This window comes from Dermacentor variabilis, chromosome 6 (genome assembly GCF_050947875.1).
Source record: "Dermacentor variabilis isolate Ectoservices chromosome 6, ASM5094787v1, whole genome shotgun sequence".
NCBI classification, from domain to species: domain Eukaryota; kingdom Metazoa; phylum Arthropoda; class Arachnida; order Ixodida; family Ixodidae; genus Dermacentor; species Dermacentor variabilis.
The window spans coordinates 178,748,739-178,766,634 of record NC_134573.1 but is presented as its reverse complement, the minus strand read 5'-3'; the positions used below and the strand labels follow the sequence as shown (position 1 = coordinate 178,766,634).

Here is a 17,896-nt window from a genome sequence, read left to right as displayed (position 1 = left end):
TCAACCTGACCGCCAACTCTTTACGATGTTAAAATAAACAAGTTGTTTTGTTGTTACCAGTCGACTCATGCTTTGCCGGGACCTTCGGATGCTTCCAGTTGTACCCCAGGCCGCCAGGCCAACGCTACCCTTGGGGCTTGCGACCCAGGTGCAACAACGGGCGTCAGCGCCGAGTTCCCAACAGGTCGTACCATCGGTGCGACCACAACAACCGTTGCCATCGGTGGGATTCAAACAACATCGAAGTAAGCTGGAAAGAACGCTCCTCTACAAGTCACTATATTGATGTTCAGTATAATGGGCAACGGATCTTAATAATCACGAAAAGTGCGATCAAGACGCTGTATCTTTGCACATAATTGTTAACGGTGGAAAGCAGAACCTATAGTGCTGCATTTGCGACTGAGTAACAGATGACGTTGTGCGAGATGACGAGTTTCAGCAGATTATTCAGCATACACAGGACACCCCCATATTTATGCAACTTACAAATTGGCACAGCAACAACGCTGATGAGTAGGCCGGAAGAATTTTTGAAAAATGAAGCATTAGAGGATGCTTTGATACGAGCAATAAGAAAGGCGCCTTACCTCGCAAACAACAGTGTTCTTTGTCGGAACAAAATTCTTTCGGCCAATGTTGTGCAGCCACTACTCCTTGTGCAAGCCATCAAGCTTTCCTTGTGGTATCATATGTATAACCATATTCAGGCTTCTAGCTGCAGTTATATGTGCTACAGCATGGCAAAGTGCTAGCACGACACTGAAGGAAACACAAGATGCAACATTCACTGTACCGAGCCGGCAGAGCTAAGGATAAAAATGACACCAGCCAAAAAAAAAAAAAACACACAAGCAAAACGCAAGATGCACGCGTTTCCAAGGGCAACAGCAAGGAGACCAATCATCATGCAGGAAAACGGGTGCAAGACTAGTTCCCATGGAGGGGACATGCAAAGGGCGAGAAGGTCGCACGGCAGCGGCAGAGTTCGAAGAGTTGCAGTATTTTCGAGGGTACATCAAGGGACTTTACTGCCACCTAAGACTGCCACCAAAGCAGCAGAGTTGCCGAAGCCAGACTGGGCCTCTGCCGCTGCTTCTCTCTGTGTGCTCGCATGCTTTTTTCTTCGCCTGCTGCGCTGTGTTTATGTTCTTCGTCCTACGTTCTTAATGCGAGTTATGTCTTAACAAGGTGACGAAGTTGTTGCCACTGTTCATAATCTGTTGGTGTGCTCCCTTCTGTCGCGGCATCGCTGGGTTCAAAAGACAAGGAGAATGAGGTACTCGGTGTCACCTTCACGTCCTTGTATTCAGGGTCTATTTTGTCATACAGAATCAGATACGGCGCACTGTCTCCAGCAACATTTCCATCGGGACGTCTTGGTTTAGACTTGTCATTATAAAAAAACAAGCATGAACGAGGCCAAACCAAGCCAATCAAAACAAGTGCGCGAGGCGACGCGAGCAGACGATAGTGCGAAACAAGCGATCCAGCTGAACCATACATGAGTACGAATACAGCAGCCAGGCGTGTCCGCACGACACCAGTTTACCACACATACATCACTGTAGGGACCACTCTCATTGGTCATTGGCGAGTCGCAAAAAATTGGTCCAGGACCGGTCCCTCCCGCAGCGTCTGTTTTGCCACTAGTGTGGCTGGGGCATTACGGTGCGATGCAGAAACGGCGACCTTGTTGTTTGAGAGAGAATAAAATTAACACAACTTTTTTTTTTTTCTTTTCCCCCATTGCGCGTGGCATTGATGGGTCTCTCCTAAGCTTTTCCTTTATGGAAGGATCAGAGCAATGCTGGTCGGAGCCGCTGCCACGTGATTTGGCGTGCTGCTGAGAGCATTGTCGAAGCGCAATATGTTCGAATTAACCGTCACAAATGCTTCGCATTCACATTACCGGGCATTTTCGGCCATTGGAAGAGACATAACTTTGATGGGACCATAGCATGTTCAAATGAACCGGAAGTTCGAATTAAGCATGTTAGAATTAACGATATTCAACTGTTTCTCCTTTTGTTACATAGTCATGTAGAATGATGGCAATATGCTCCACTTACCTTAGGTCTGTCTGCAGCACTTCATCACCTAATAACAGCTGCTGAAGTAGCGCCTGCTGTTCTGACTCACCGAGGCATAATAGCTGAACCATGCACTGCACTGCATACCTGAAAAAAATAATCGTAATACCATAAAATCCTGAGAGATGCCCCCCGCCTGAAAGATGCCCCCACCCTGTTATGGTTGGCATGTAGCACCCCGTGCAAAAAGGATGCTCAAGCACCATGCCTCATCGAAACAAAGGGTGGATTCCCAATTTTTTGTGGTTGTCTCGAGGAGTTGCAGGTCTGGCTGGCACCCCGCAGTGCTTACAGGCCCCTTTGTGTGTGTGTGAGACTTTAGAAGGACCCTTTCCTCGATCTGCCAAGCTCTCCAGGAGAACTTCCGCGAACCAACGTCGCCTAGAAGAAAGGATCAAGCCACGACGAGGACTTACAACGTCAGCTGGGACAATGGATCAGCCACCTACACACAACCAGACGCCAGACACAACCAGACACACAACTTTCCGCGAACCAGCCACGTGCGAAAGAGAAGTGATCAGCTGTCTACGATTCCCAGGACCTGCGGACTGCCGCCAGCGGAGGCACGCTCGTGAAGACGTCAACTGGGACAATGAATCAGCTGCCTATCCGCAACCAGATGCCCTTTCCGCGAACCAATGACGCTCGAAAGAAAAGGGATCTGCCGCCTATCCCCAATCAAGACTCCTGCCCCGGCGGAGGCAGGCTCATGAAAGGTCGCCGGGCGACTGGGTGCCGCCGCCAAGCACCGTGGGACTCAGTGCATGTCACGTGATGTTGACGCGAGCAAGATCCCGCCTACGACCTTAGTGGGTCTATTTAAAAGGCCCCACAATGTACTTTTTCACTTCATTCTCTTCTCATCTTTCACCAACCATTGAATAAACTATGCAAGTTTCGCACTAGAAATCGTCTCGTTCCTGCCTGATTGCCATGGTCTACCCGATGCCTGTAGTTGGTGCACCAACGCCACGCTACTGAATAGTAACGTCGGTCGAGCTTCAAAAAACAGGCGTCACAACAACTGGTCGGCAGCAGTGAGGTACGCTACCCTGGAGAACGCAAGAAACCCCAAAAGACAACCCACCCCTCACTAAACTCTCGGCTTAAAAATTGAAAGTTAACCACCTGACAGTTACCCCACCCCATATTTTCACTCGATTTTAGGTGGGCTACCTCTCGAGATTTTATGGTATTGATATTCAAAAAATATTGTTCCTGACAAGTCAAAGAAGGGCAAGCCATGCAACTTGATCATGCAAGACATTGCTAAGAATGTCAAACAACCCAGATAGTCAGCTTCTCATGTTCTCTCAACTAACTGTGAAGAGAAGAATTTAGCACAACTTAGTAAGATGCAACAAGACTTCAGAATTAATATTAAATTCTGGAATTATAAATAACAAAACCACAGGTGTTGATGAAGCATGTCATGGCGGGGGACTCTGGTTTATTTTAACTGACAGGATTTCTTTAACGTGCACCCAATGCACAGTACATCCGTGTTTTTGTATTCCACCCCCATCAGAACATAACTGCCATGACTGAGATCAAACGCATGAGCTCATGCTCAGCAGCATGCCATAACAACAAAGCTACCGCGGTGGGTCAAGAAAACTTCAACTCGTCTTATTCTTGTAAAGGAAGAAAACTAACGGTGGCATATTTTGCAGCCTTTTTCCATTACACGACACTATGCATGCAGTGAAGAGAGCAAAAGAAAAGAGCCAAACATTTTCAAGATCCTGTAAGTCTTAAAAAAACATAGCCAGCAATTACTAACGCCGCATCATTTATAACCCTAATGTTTTCGATGTTACGTGTGGCTATGACCAGACCTCATAACTCATACTCTGCAGTAAAATTATGTTCCCGAAGTACATCTGAAAGAAAATGATCATAACAATAATGGCATTACTTCAATTTTTCATACTAGTACCTTAGTCAACATAATAAAGTAATAAAACTGCTAAGCAAAATTGTAATTTTAGTACCGTATTTATTCGAATCTAGGCCCATAGTTTTTTTTCAAATAATCATATTCCAAACTCTAGGGTCAGCTTAGATTCGAGGATTTTAAAGAACACGCCAGTTTTTCATTGAAACTGCTAAATATGGTGCATAGCTAGCGCCATCTAGAAAAGTCAGTATCACAGCCGCTACTAGCCGCGCCAGTAGCCAACCGTACACAAGCGAGGTCACCATTTTGACCTGTGTCGTGTCGGCCGTATCGGTGTGCAGTGTGGTGTTATCGCGATGGCACCATGCAGGACATGCCACTACAGTACTACCGCTTTCCAGCGAAAAGTTGTGATAGCCGCAGAGGCATCGTCGAACCCTCAAGCCGGGCGGGACTTCGGCGTCGACAAGAAAAACGTCCGTCGTTGGAAGGGACGACGACAGCAGCTTTTCGCATACGCCACAACAAGGATGGCATTTAGCGGACCCAAGAAAGGCCGTCACCACGAAGTGGAGACAGTTTTGGTGGACTTTGTTCGGACGCAGAGAGCAGCTGCCCTTCCAGTGACAACAGAAGTGCTCCAAGCGAAAGCTAGGGAACTTTCGAGAGAGCTAGGCCTAACGCCAAAGGATTTCAAAGCCAGCCGGGTCTGGCTTCAGAAATTCGTGAAGCGCTGCGGCTCCAGCCTCCGACGTCGCACCTCAATCCCCCAGAAGCTGCCAAGTGATTTCAAAGGAAAGCTGATAGCTTCTCAGCGCTACATGCTGCGAAAGAGAGAAGCGGCAGGCTACAATATTGGGCAAATCGGCAACGGCGACCAGACGGCTGTATATTTTGATATGCCAATGGTGTACACTGTGAATGAAAAGGGTGCCAAGGAGGTGAAGGTGCGCTCTGCGGGCTACGAGAAGCAGCGCGCAACTGTGATGCTGTGCTGCACAGCTGATAGACATAAACTCCCTCCTTATATGATATTTAAAAGGAAGGCACTGCCTGCTCGAGAAACTTTCCCAAGAAATGTATGTCACTGTGCGGGTAAACGAGAGCAGGTGGATGACGGGTGCGATGGTGGGAGAGTGGGTTAAGATTGTGTGGCGACGGCATCCAGGAGCCCTTTCGACAAAGAACTCGCTCCTTGCCGTCGACTCATACCGTGGGCACTTGACCAACAATGTGAAGGCTGCGTTCGCCCAAGCGAACGCGGACCTCGCCGTCATACCGGGCGGCATGATGGGCCAATTGCAGCCACTTGATGTCTGCATCAACAAACCTTTCAAGGATCGTCTGCGGAAATATTACATGGACTGGTTGACTGACGAAGACCACATGCTAACGGCAATGAGCCGCATCAAACGTGCATTGCTATAGCAGCTGGCGGACTGGGTAGCTGCAGCGTGGGATGACATCCCAGGTACTTTGATCGTGTGTCTTTAAAAAGTGCAGCATATCTAATGCGCTTGACGGTACCGAAGATAGTGCACTGTTTGAAGGTGACAGTGATAAGGAACACAGCGACGACGACGTTGAAGGAGCTCTGCTCGTTCAGATTCAATAAATGCTGTTTGCATTTTGTGAACGCTGGCCTCGCTTTTTTTGTTCGGCCTACATTCGAGGTAATTTTTTTTTTTTGTTCAGACTTTAGGGGGTTGGCTTAGAATCGGGGTCGGCCTAGATTCAAGTAAATACGGTAGTAGTGACAAATAAATAACAAGGATAATCAGGTAGGAGCCGGTCACCGTCACAAAGCAAAACAATAGGTCTGCTTGTTTCCTCTACGTTACTGTGAATCAGAAGCTCGAAAATCGTGCAGCTTGAGTTCAGTGGTGCATCAGGTGTTATGTTTTTCCACCTAATGAGCACCATCCACACGAGTTTGAGAGGAAAGGTAAAGCACAGTGATGGGTCCTAAATTGCAAGTAAGGTTCGCTTCTGAGGTGTTTAGTCTTGAAAACAGCAGAAAGCAACTGTTCCTACACTACAGAAGAACATTGTGCGCTGTCAGCATACATTTAGAACTGAACTTGTCGTGCCTTCACTGGTGAGAAGGCAGGAGATTTTTTTCTGTTTTCTATTTTTTTACCTTGGTTTTACAGGGCAATAAAGAATAGAAGAATACTAGTGCTGACATATTGACAGAGACACATTGTTTGAACCAAAGTATCATTGGTTATATCAGCGTGAACAGCTGAATTGCGAGCTACTGCAAACATACACAACATGCTAGCGTACATGTCGCACATAACACACCCAGTGTTTCATGGACACAGCAGTTGCACTTAACAGTTAAAAATCAGCGCAAAGTAAAACTAGGACAAGAAAGACAACACAGGACCAGCGCTCAGGCCTAGTTTTATTTTGCACTGCATTTAGCTATGCATCATTACCAACTAGCCCAAGCTCGTACCCTTTTAAATACCATAAGTAGTGCTTCAACAATGCTTGCGCCTGTGTGCTGTATCGTCTGCTGCTTCACACCTGCTTGTTTCAAATTGGTACCGTCAGTAAGGAAGGTGTGGAAACTTGTGAACCAGCTCTGCACTTTTCCTACACCTCTAGAAATGAACAGCGCAATTCACAGGGTTCCATTGCTGCACTGCTGAAACGAATGGCAGGGTGCATCACCTCAAGAACTGATTCAGGCAGTGCAGGCAAATTTAACGAATCTAATGTATGTTTGAAACTATAGTGCACCAACATCATCGTGGCTGCCATGTTTTGGTACTAGCATGGTGACAAGTTGTGTAGGTGACGTCATGTGAAGACTACCTATGCAATGATGCAGTGCATCACTGCATAGTATGTAACAGTGCACTGTTAGTTCACTGGTCAAATAGGTTCACATCTTTTAATCATGTAAATGTGGCCTAAATTGGTTTAGATAAAGTTCTTTTTTCTTTTACAAGACTATAGACAAAGTGCTGATGCAAAACTCACCATCTATGTTGATACAATATGCCTGTTTTAATACAATATTCACTTTGTGTCTTTGTCTTAAGAACAACTGTAATGGAATTTTGGACCACTTAAAAAACCTAACCTAAGATAGTGTAGATGATATAGAACAGCATCCACGCAAAGTCTTGCGTTTAAAGTACAACTGGATGCAATTACAAAAAGCTAGCAATAACAGATGTTTTTGATACTGAAGCTAAAAAGAAATTCAACCATTACCGCTTACCTGAAATGATACAGGACCTAGAACATTGAGCACCAGCACAGCTCCTCAGCACTGCCTCTGAGAGATTAGACAGCATGGCCTCCGCAGCTGAGTACTTTGGAGGCCACGGTCTGGGATTTGTGTCATACTATACACTAACCACTGGGTGCACAAGTAAGAAAATTAGATGATTACCAGCCCTGCATCATGAAAGTCAAATTTTGTCACAGCTGGGCTTAGAGGACCACACAAAGTGTTCAGAGAATCTGCCACAGAAATTTGCTATGCAGATGTAAGCAATCAGTACACCTACCAGCGCACAGAAGCTGATGAATGCTTGAGGAAGGGCAGCACAGGTGTCCAGTCCCAGCGTCGAGCCAGGTAGCCAGGCTGCTTGCTTAGCAACTGCCAGCAACAACGCACCACATTCAGTGGCACAGAAGCAGTGCGAGGCTTCTTGGCAGGCGGAGCATCGCCCTCACCCCCGAGCTGGCTCTCCCGCAAAAGTGTTGGCAGGTCACATTCTTGTTCAAGGTAGGTGTCCACAAAGAGTGCAGCAGTTGGGTATTTCGAAACGAGGCGCCCGAGGGCAACACAAAACTGCTCCTTATTGTGTGAACGCAGAATGGAACGTGCCAGAAGCTCAGTTAACAAAGGCAGACACAATTGAGCAACCAAGTCTGTGCAGCTGCGCTGGTGCAGCAGTGATGCCAGACGATCGAGGAGTGCTGTCCGGGATGACAGGCTCCAGTCCTGTCATGAAACAAAGTCCATAGGTTAACACAACAGTATGCTGCTTAAGAACCAACTTTGTTGAAAAACGGCATTTTTAATGTGATTAGCACTCTTAGGGTACTTGACACACTTTCCATGGGCTAACTATGTGTGTCTGTCTGTCTGTAACTGTTTTCCCTGGATTTAACTTGGGTCACTGGAAGTCCATGGTCTAATGGGTAATGCATCGGGCTGCTGTACTGAGAGAACTTGTTTCGAAAGCAATTGTCAGACCAATTTGTGTGTTTGGGTACTTCACACTGTGAATGTGCATTCACACTGTTGACAGTGCATTTCGCACTGTTCAATTAACCTTCTGATGTCAACTTGGAGCAATGGGTATTTACCACTTGGTCTGTGTCACTCTTCCATGGACCTCACGCCAACTTGGGTCACTGGGTATGTGCATATAGGTATTTGCCGCTCTTCAATAAACCTCTTCGACACCAACTTGGGTAAATGGGCATGTGTTATTGCGCATGTGCCGCTCTTTATTGACAAAAAAAAAGATCCTTTAAAATTTCTTCCCGCGACATGTGTGAACTTCACAGGAGTGCTGCTAGATGGTGCAGCACATGTAGTAGGAAGTTCGAGTAAGGAGCCTAGCTGCATATACATTTCAGCATGGGCAATTCAATGTGTCGTTACATTGCTTCAATGTTAATCACATTAACATCAACATTCACTGTGAGATAGGTTCCGCCAGAATATTTTTCAAGTAGTGTGTAGTAGCTTGAGGTGCCCTTATTATTCTGCAGGGTCTCACAAATGTTTAATGCACCTTCACATTAGTGTTTTGGTTAAAGAACATATTTTTAATGCATTTATATTTCCTATTGTACTTCACACACTATCCAGGGGCTAACTATCTGTCTCTAATGTTTTGCCAGCAACTTGGTTCACTGGGAGTGGGTAGTCGATGGTCTAATGGGTAGTACACATTGGGCTGCAGTGCTGATGAAACTGAGTGCAAAACCAATCATAAGACCAGCTTGGTTCACTGGGTAAATAAAACTGTTCAGTGAACCCCTTTGATGCCAACTTGGGTCTCTGGGCATGAGCCACTAGGTACGTGCCACTCTTCAGTGAACCTCCTCCTCGACTTCAACCTGTGCCCCTGGGTGGGTATGCACCACTATTCAATGAACACCTTCGACATTAATTTGGGCGACTGGGTGTGTGCCCCTTGTTATGTGCTACTCTTCAATCAACCCACTTTGATGCCAATTTGGGTCATGGGTGTGCACCACTGAGTTTGTGCTGCTCTTCAATGAACCTCTGACACGAACATGGATAATTATGTGCCACCTAGCACGTGCTGCTCTTCAATGGTGAAAAAAAAGTTAATTTAACATTTGTCCAGTGTAAGGCGGAATCGAACCCTCCATCATATATAATCAGACAAACTTGCCTGAATGTATATTCATACAAGCGCGACGTGCAGACTTTGTGGCATCATTTTATTTTATTTATTTTTATTTATTTGACACCTGCTTCGCCTTTGCAGGCATTACAGCAGGGGGATACATAAAAATAAGCATCATATTTGAGACAAATAAAGAAACTAATTACACAAAGCGCGGTGAAAAGCACCATTCGACACATTGGATACAATCATAGGCGAAAGATCATTCCACTCTCTTATACATCTAACAAAAAATGAATAGCGGAAGCCGTCACCTTTAAAGGAAAATTCATTTACTTTGAGACTGTGGTCCCTTCTTTGGGATATATAGGACGGCTCTTGAATGTACTTCTCCTTATTGATTCCAGTTTTAGAATGGTAGATATTATGGAAAAATTTCAACCTGAGATTTCGTCTACAATCTTTCAATTCTTCCCATTTAAGTTTATGTTTGCTTTCTCTCATGCTAAGTTGACGATCCCAATTACCTAGAACGAATCGCACTGCCCTATTCTGTATTTTTTCAAGCGTATTGGCCAGCTCTTTGGTATACGGATCCCAGCAAACGCATGTGTACTCCAACAATGAGCGCACATGAGTGAAATACAGCTGTTCTTTTAAATTAAATGGAAGTTCGCTGAAATTTCGTCTTAAGAAACCCAAAACACGTGCAGCCTTTACTTTGATGTGGTGAACGTGCTTAGTCCACCTCAAATCACTCGTTAAATAAACTCCTAGATATTTATATTCCCTGGCCGTGCTTAAAGTAGCGCTATTTATGGTATACGTATTCAACTGGTATGAACGTTTCTTCGTAAAGGTGACGTGAACACACTTTTTAACATTCAACGACATTTCTGAATGGGCACACCAGGATGATATTACATTCAAATCGTGCTGCAGGTATTCTGAATCATGTTCACTCTCTATAATCCTGTAAAATACACAGTCATCCGCGAACATTCTGAACGAAGATTTGAGGCCAATAGTAATATCATTTATATACATCAGAAACAAAAGAGGGCCCAGAACTGAGCCCTGAGGAACTTCTGAGGTCACGGGAACATATCCGGAGGAACAACCGTTGAGAACTATCGACTGCTGTCTTAGAGAGAGATACTCGGCTGTCCATGCAATAACTGATTCATTCAGTTTATAGCCCCGTAATTTATTAATAAGAAGGTCATGGGGAACAACATCGAACGCTTTTTTGAAGTCCAAGAAAATACAGTCAACTACTTTACACTTATCTATTGCTAGAGCCAATTCATGCGTGAACTCAACAAGCTGTGATGAGCAAGAAAAACCTTGCCGAAAACCGTGTTGACTAGAATGCAGAAGATTATGTTTAACCAAATGTGTCATTATATAAATATAAAGGACATGTTCAAATATTTTACATGGTATACTAGTTAACGACACCGGCCTGTAGTTCTCAACGTCATTTCTTGGCCCATTCTTATGAACAGGTGTAACACGTGCTAACTTCCAATCACAAGGTAGTGCTTTCTCAACTAAGCGCTTCTGAAATAGACGGTGAAAGTACAACGATAACGTTGCCGAACAGTTCCTTATTACCGCTGCTGGTATATCATCTGGGCCACACGCTTTAGCTGGTTTGAGATTTTCTAACAATTTTCGAATACCAGGCACACTAAAAGTGACCTCGGGCATCACTTCTGCCTCAGTTGGAGAAACCATGTTAACAACGCGTGCAAAACTTGGACTAAACACGAACGAAAAATAGTTGCTAAAGATGGCTGCCTTAGACGCATCATCGTCAACGATTGTTTGAGAATATTTTAGAGGAGGAATAGATGTATTTTCTTTACCATTGAGACGAATGCATTTCCAAAACTGTTTCGAGTCCTCCACTAGCTTCTTACCAAGACTCGAGAAGTAAGAATTCTTAGCTACTTTAGTTAGACTTTGAAAGTTAAGTTTCATTCTTTTCAGTTCACACTTGTTTTCCACAAAATTATTTTTTTTACATTTCCTGTACATTCGCCTTATACGTCGCAGTAGAGTACGCAGCAGAGTGTTAAACCATGGTTTATCTCTAGTGCGTTTAGTAAACAAGATTCGAATGGGAACGAAAGTTTCACGCAGATCAAATAGTTTTTCTTTAAACACGTTCCATAACTGTTCAGTATTCAGTTCGGCTGCTAGTGTATCAAAAGTGGGAAAATAGGTTTCAAATGCCGAATTAATTGCATCATAATTTGCTCTAGTGTACGCATACACCTTTCTGGCAGCTTTTTTAGGAACAGAATAGATCACCACAGAATGATGCAGTGTGTCCAGAGGGAAGTGCGAGAAAGAAGCCCAATACAAGCATCATATATGATGCGTCTCTGCGGTGGCAATATGGTGTATCACTGCATTGCTAATCACATTAACAGCAAGATTTATCGTGAGTTCTGCCACAATTTTCTGTCTCTCTAACCGTTTTCCCACTAACATGGGTCTCTGGTAATCCACATGGTCTAATGGTTAGAGCATTGGGCTGACGTGCTGAGGGAACCCAGTTCGAAACCAATAGCTGGGCCAACTTGGGTCACTGGGTATGTAACATTAGGTGTGTGCCAGTCAACAGTTAACCTATTAATGCCAACTTGTGTTACTGCCCATGTGCCACTACTTATCAATGAACCCCCTTCATTCCAACTTGGGTCACTAAGCATGTGAAACTATTTATGTGCTACACTTCAATGAATTTCCTTGACCGCAATTTGGGTCACTGTGCATGTACAATTGGGTATGTGCCGCTCTCTTCAATAAACCTGTTTCATGCCAACTTGGGTCACTGGGTACGTGCAACTAGTTATGTGCTGCTCTTAAATGACAAAAAAAGAATATTAAATTTCTCCGGTGCTGGGCGCAGAAATATTTAGACGATCTTGTCTGAATATATATTCACACATGCGCCATGCGGGGACCTCACTACGGTGGCACAGCATGTCCAGAGAGAGGCACTAGAGAGGAGCCTAGCTGACTACACACCTCGAATACACAAAGTGTTTCAGCAGTGGCAATACAGTGTGTCAGAACATTAATTCAATGCCAGTCACATTAACGTTGGTATTCATCTCGAGATGGGTTCTGTCAGATTTTTTCATGTTATTGCCCTAAATCAAACAATTCTGACTTTTCTACTAGGTGTGGAAATTTGCACAGCATTTGCATGTTCAGACTGGGATAAGACAGTCCAGTTCGTGTAATGCACCAACCTTTATCAGGAGAAACATACCATTATAGGCAACAAATGGTAACAACAGCTGCTCGAGCTTCGTGATAAGGTTTCCCTGCACATACTTACACTTAGCTCCAACTCATAACTCATACAAGATCCCTAAGAACCTCTAGTTTCACAAGGCAAGAAGTTTCCAGACCACAGCAGCTTCCGGCATGATATCCCCACTCAGTTGTAGCACACGATCAATACTTTCTTTTCACAAGAGCAAGTAAAACTGATGATGAACACGAATGCATTCTAGTATATAAGCAACATGTGCGCTTGCTTTCAACCGCAGAGCAAATGCCAATTTGCTTGGCCAAATCAGTCAGCACAGTCGCAAGGACCTTGGTTTCCTTTAATGTGATTAGCATTCTTTGCCTCATTCAGTCACTTTGAGCCTATCTTTCTAGCCTCTTATGCTGATGCAATGACTGAAGTTTTCAACTAACTTGGACCATCCCGTCATCGTGCTGTCGTCATTCAATCATGATCATGTTGCCATTGTTGTGCCATTGACGTCCTCATCATGCATTCGTTGCCCTACTATTGTCATGATTCCGTTGTTGTCGTTTCATAGTCATCATGCCATTCTTGTCACGCCATCGTTGCCATGCCATCATGATCATCATACAGTCGTTTTCACGCTGTTTTCGCACTATCTTCATTTCAGAAACGGCATTCCATTGTTGTCATACTGCCTTCATCTTTCCATCCACATAATTCCTTCCTTGTCATTTCACTGTTTTATTGTCATTTCATTGGAATCATGCTGTCGTCATTCAATCATCATGATGCCGCCGTTGTCATGCTATCGCCGTCATAATTCAAATGTCGCCATACCGCTTTCGTAGTTTCGTCGTAATATGCATGCTGTCGTCAAGCGCGCGCTGTCATGATATCGTAGTGAGGCCATCGTCATCAATCCAGCTTCGTCATACAATCGTCGTTACGCCATCGTCAACAGGGTCATGGGCCACCCTGGTAAGCGAGTCCCAGGAACGAGTACGTGTCATAGCAAAGTGAGCCGATACCGCAGGCAGTGTTATGTCGCATATAATTGCAGCAACGGAAATCTCAGATTTACCATACAGATTGTAAATAAAGGTGCCTTCAGCAAAACGGTGTGTCGCTACATTGCTTGAAGGCTAATCGCGTTACGTCGACAGTCATCGCAAGATAAGTTCTGTCGGATATCTTTTTTTTTTTTTTTTACTTGAGTGGAATTTCAAAACAGTTGATCTGTTCTGACAAGAATTTCCAACGCGTAAAAAGGGGGTAAACGCGCGTGCAATACCAAGGTACGGGTAACATTCCCAGCTATCAGACTGTTTTGTTTTTGCTTTCCTTTCACAGAGTCGTGAGCAATTCAAGGCAGCAAGAGCACTCACCTCTTTACAAAGCCATTGATTGAGCCCCCGGCACGGTTTGCCGATGCGCTCACATAGAATAGAGATTGCACACGTCAAGTCATAATTAGAAAGGACGCAGCCACTCGTGTCCTTAAATCTGTTGGCCATATCACTTGCTCAGTCACGTATACCACTACGTTCATTCACAATGTGCGCATTTTGCTTTCCAAAAGTTTCACCACACACGTGTTCTTCGGTTTGCGCCTTACGAGCATGCGTTTTGCGCATCGTTTTGAGCGCATGGTTGAGCATGTTTGGCTTGGCTCGGCATGGCTTCACCAGTATTGTCATTTTTCGAATCCCCAGCAGGCGGATCCAGATCCGCTAAAAACGAAACTAGAGTGACCTAGCGAAACTGACGGAACCAACCAAGACGCCCGGGCGAAATGGCGAAATCAACAAGGTGCGGCGGTGCCGGTGTTTAACAAACAGGCAAGGTGCAAGCAACCGTGTCTTGACAGTATAGAGGGTGTAGACGTGTAGACTCCTAGCTCGGAGCTAATCGAGTCCGCGTTGCGGGGTGAGGAAGTTTCCGCGCAATATAGTCTGCCTGGTGGATTGTAGCGTTTGCCTGAACAGGGCAAACGTCTTTGCACCTTGCACTATAAGACTGGGTAAACCTGCAGGTGAACCATGGCAGCAATGCAACGAGCATGTCAGTACCGAAGAGCTTCCGACGCCTGCAGTCGCATGTGCGAAGCACGGTACTTGCCATTTCTTAAGAAAACCGTGCTGCCAGCCTGTTCGTGCTTGCAAGTAAAGATGCGACTGTTGTCCACGTCGCAGCAACGCTTGTCTTCTAGCAGTACGCCTGGGTAGGTCAATCAATCTTTCCTTTAAGGTCATTATATTGAAAGTATTGAAAGTTCACAGCAATCAAATTTGCTGTTTTCAATGTACGTAAGATAAAAGGCCGACAAAACTATATATATATATATATATATATATGTGTGTGTGTGTGTGTGTGTGTGTGTGTGTGTGTGTGCTCTATTTTTGGCCTAATTAATTCTTTACTCAAGCTAGCTGAAGCCATTTCTATCAAAGACAGCTAGACAAGTGTGTACGCGTTATGTCTTTTAAGTTAAACTTTACACAAGCCATTTTATATAAATATGACATAAATAGTGTGCATATGTTTGTTTCCCTGCTTGCAGTCCAATCTACATTTGCCTGCAGGTTTGCTTTCTAAGTAAGGAATAAACTAAGCTATATGATTGTGTTTATGTTCCTTCACTAATAGATTACAGTTTTGCTCAACGATTCAGTGCTCGTTGTGGTTTCAGGTCAGTAGACACCACTTCAGCAGAGTACCAGTTCCTGGAACGGAGTGTCTTGCCCACCATGCATTTTCAGAAGAGCCTTCCACGACTGCCTATTCCAAAATTGGAAAAAACTTGCGAGCGTTACCTGCATGCTTTGGAGCCTCTGGTTACTTCAGAAGAACTGGAGAAGACACGAGCTCTTGTTTATGCCTTCAAGGATAATGAAGGTGCAGGTAAGATTGACATAATCTATGCTCTCATTTGCAAGGTCTTTCTCATATTAAAATTAATTAGAATACATTGCAAGCTAGCGAATTTCGAACACACAATTTTTACTGAACACAAGTTTCATCAGTTATGAGTAAAACAGCTTCTGGACGACAGATTTTATGACACCAGTGTCACACAGACACTCACTGTGCTCAATCTACATAGTAACTTCCAGCGTGATCAAAGCACGAAGCACATGTGAGCATAATAGTGCAGTCACACTCGTTTTCAGTGACCATTGAAATCCATGTTCCTAATTGATTCTTTTGTTCAAGCACACAGTAGGGAGCTGCTGGGACCCACGAAATAAATGGTTCTTGAAAGTGTCCATGTCGTATAACAGTATTGAAGTTAAGTAAACTTGAAAGTTACACCTGCATCAACCAAGCGCACCCCAACAATGTTCATGTGGCGGTTATAAGTCATACCTGCAGTATCTGCATAAGGTGTGCCTGTAAGCTTTATTTATTTCTCTCATTATGCCTTTCTGCAAATAATGCAAGAAAAAAATTTTACAGAATAGTGTTGAAGCGGACTTTCGTTGCCATATAACCTGCTTTATGTGCTCAGGCCATTAATTACTTTAACTATTTTAATACCAACTCTTTCATATAAGTTGCATTAACAATTCCTACATTACACTTCCGCTGCAACTGCAAACATTTGTTAATACAGTTACATGTGAAATTTCCTTGCAGGAATTTTTCAACCCTGTAACACTGGTTATTGCCTCTGGATTTTTCTGTACCTTTGTTCATCTTGTGGTGTAAACTTCCTCTTGTTGCTGGCTGTTACTGGTCAGAAGTTTAAAACTTATTTCTTGACAAGACACAAGCCTCATAAATAAGCACTTGTGATTGCTTTTATTAGAACTGGACCTCCTGCTGAGAAAGAAGGACAAGGCCAACAAGCACACCAGCTACATTTCAGGTATGTGAACAGCTTATGGTGGTAGCATTAATTACAGTACACAGCATATCAAAAAGCCATAGTCAGCATGGACAAGCAATAGTTCAGGAGAGTTTTCTTTTGGGCTAGTTGGTACATAGTGTCAAGAATGAAAACAGCGCAATGAAAGTAGCGTGCTGTTTTCATTCTTGAATAGGCCAGCCTTGGAGTGCATGTAGTCTTTGTGCTGAGGTTTTGTTACTTCTGTTGAAAATAGCTTTCTTGCATGCTTCACTTCCCTCTCTGGCACAGCCCATGCCTCTTGCACATGGTTTGGTATCGCCATGAGTCGCAGTGTACTCATTTGTGTATGCAACTTGCTTTTGCCAATTCTGCACATTAGTGACAGTGAGAAAACCATGGAGATATAGCTACAAGTCAATTGAACACTCTGGTTACCTGACGTCACTCCATTTCACTTCTGTGTGCAGATTATTGTCACACACACACAAACACTCTACTGAAGACACTAACATGTTTGACGGTGTGTTCACCTTGTCACATTCTGTCAACACTGGTTATAAGGAATAGTTTTATTCTCCTGCATTATGTCTGCAGCCAATAACTAACTTGTACATGTGCTTTGAAAAGGGGATTCAAATCTTTCTTTAAAAATTGTTGCAAGACAAATGGTACATTATACTGATTAATTATTCTGTATTTAAAAAACTCACTGGATAGTGCACAACGGATCATCCTACCATTACCACTTTGACCTTCTTTCAGTGGAGTCTGTGGGGTCTGGGTACCAAATTATGCAACTTCAATTAATTCATTGACAGTCAGTCATAATTTATAATAGAAGAGGATATAACCTGTATTAGTGTGTATTAGTAGAACAACCCAATTTTTATGAAATCTTGATTTCTAGTATACAATGTCGCCACTGTTTCCTTCTCAGGTCCTTGGTTTGACATGTACCTGACTTCTCGAAAACCTCTTCCACTCAACTTCAATCCTTTTTTGGCATGGAAAGATGATATGCGGCCTGCATATATGGATCAGGTAAAGTGCACTTCCTGTTGTCAAAATTATCAGCCCTTTCTTGAGCTGTTCTTCTTTTTTCTTTTTTTTTTTCTTTTTTTTTTTGGCTAGCACCAGCATAGCCACTTTAATTTATTTCTGAAAGTTAATACGTCTGAGCACCAGCAAAAATGAATAACTGATGTCTCCACATTTCATTTGCACAAGCAACATGACTTGCTGCTTATTTTTCAGGCAGCACAGTTAGAAAATTAAACTGTGTATAACAAAGCTTGTCCTTAGTTCCACTTTGCCACACAGTTTCCTGTCTGGACTTTTTCTTTTCCTCTTATCTCTAGAAATATTGAAGTTGCTCATGACTTAATAATCTTACTTTTGTGTAATTTTACAGCC

At 43.8% G+C, this 17,896-nt stretch overlaps 2 protein-coding genes across 4 annotated transcripts in view; one reads left to right on the top strand and one right to left on the bottom strand.

Annotated features, from left to right (window-relative positions):
- The window catches only part of LOC142585886 (midasin), a 344,435-nt gene extending 330,135 nt beyond the window's left edge, over positions 1 to 14,300 (bottom strand). Inside the window, exons 1-3 of the mRNA XM_075696967.1 lie at positions 14,019 to 14,300; positions 7,527 to 7,966; positions 2,073 to 2,180 (exon numbers count right to left, since the gene is read on the bottom strand). Of these exons, the coding sequence (XP_075553082.1) occupies positions 2,073 to 2,180; positions 7,527 to 7,966; positions 14,019 to 14,147 (677 nt within the window). The 5' untranslated portion in view covers positions 14,148 to 14,300. The remainder of the gene's footprint in view (positions 1 to 2,072; positions 2,181 to 7,526; positions 7,967 to 14,018) is intronic.
- Positions 14,301 to 14,376: 76 nt separating this feature from the next.
- CPT2 (Carnitine palmitoyltransferase 2) overlaps positions 14,377 to 17,896 on the top strand; it is a 17,174-nt gene continuing 13,654 nt past the window's right edge. Inside the window, exons 1-5 of one of the 3 annotated variants that reach the window (XM_075696971.1) lie at positions 14,377 to 14,471; positions 14,666 to 14,854; positions 15,323 to 15,534; positions 16,442 to 16,501; positions 17,421 to 17,524. In XM_075696971.1, the coding sequence (XP_075553086.1) occupies positions 14,673 to 14,854; positions 15,323 to 15,534; positions 16,442 to 16,501; positions 17,421 to 17,524 (558 nt within the window). In that variant the 5' untranslated portion in view covers positions 14,377 to 14,471; positions 14,666 to 14,672. Of the gene's footprint in view, positions 14,560 to 14,665; positions 14,855 to 15,322; positions 15,535 to 16,441; positions 16,502 to 17,420; positions 17,525 to 17,896 lie in introns of all 3 variants that reach the window. The other 2 variants (XM_075696970.1, XM_075696972.1) reach the window with 2 other exon arrangements.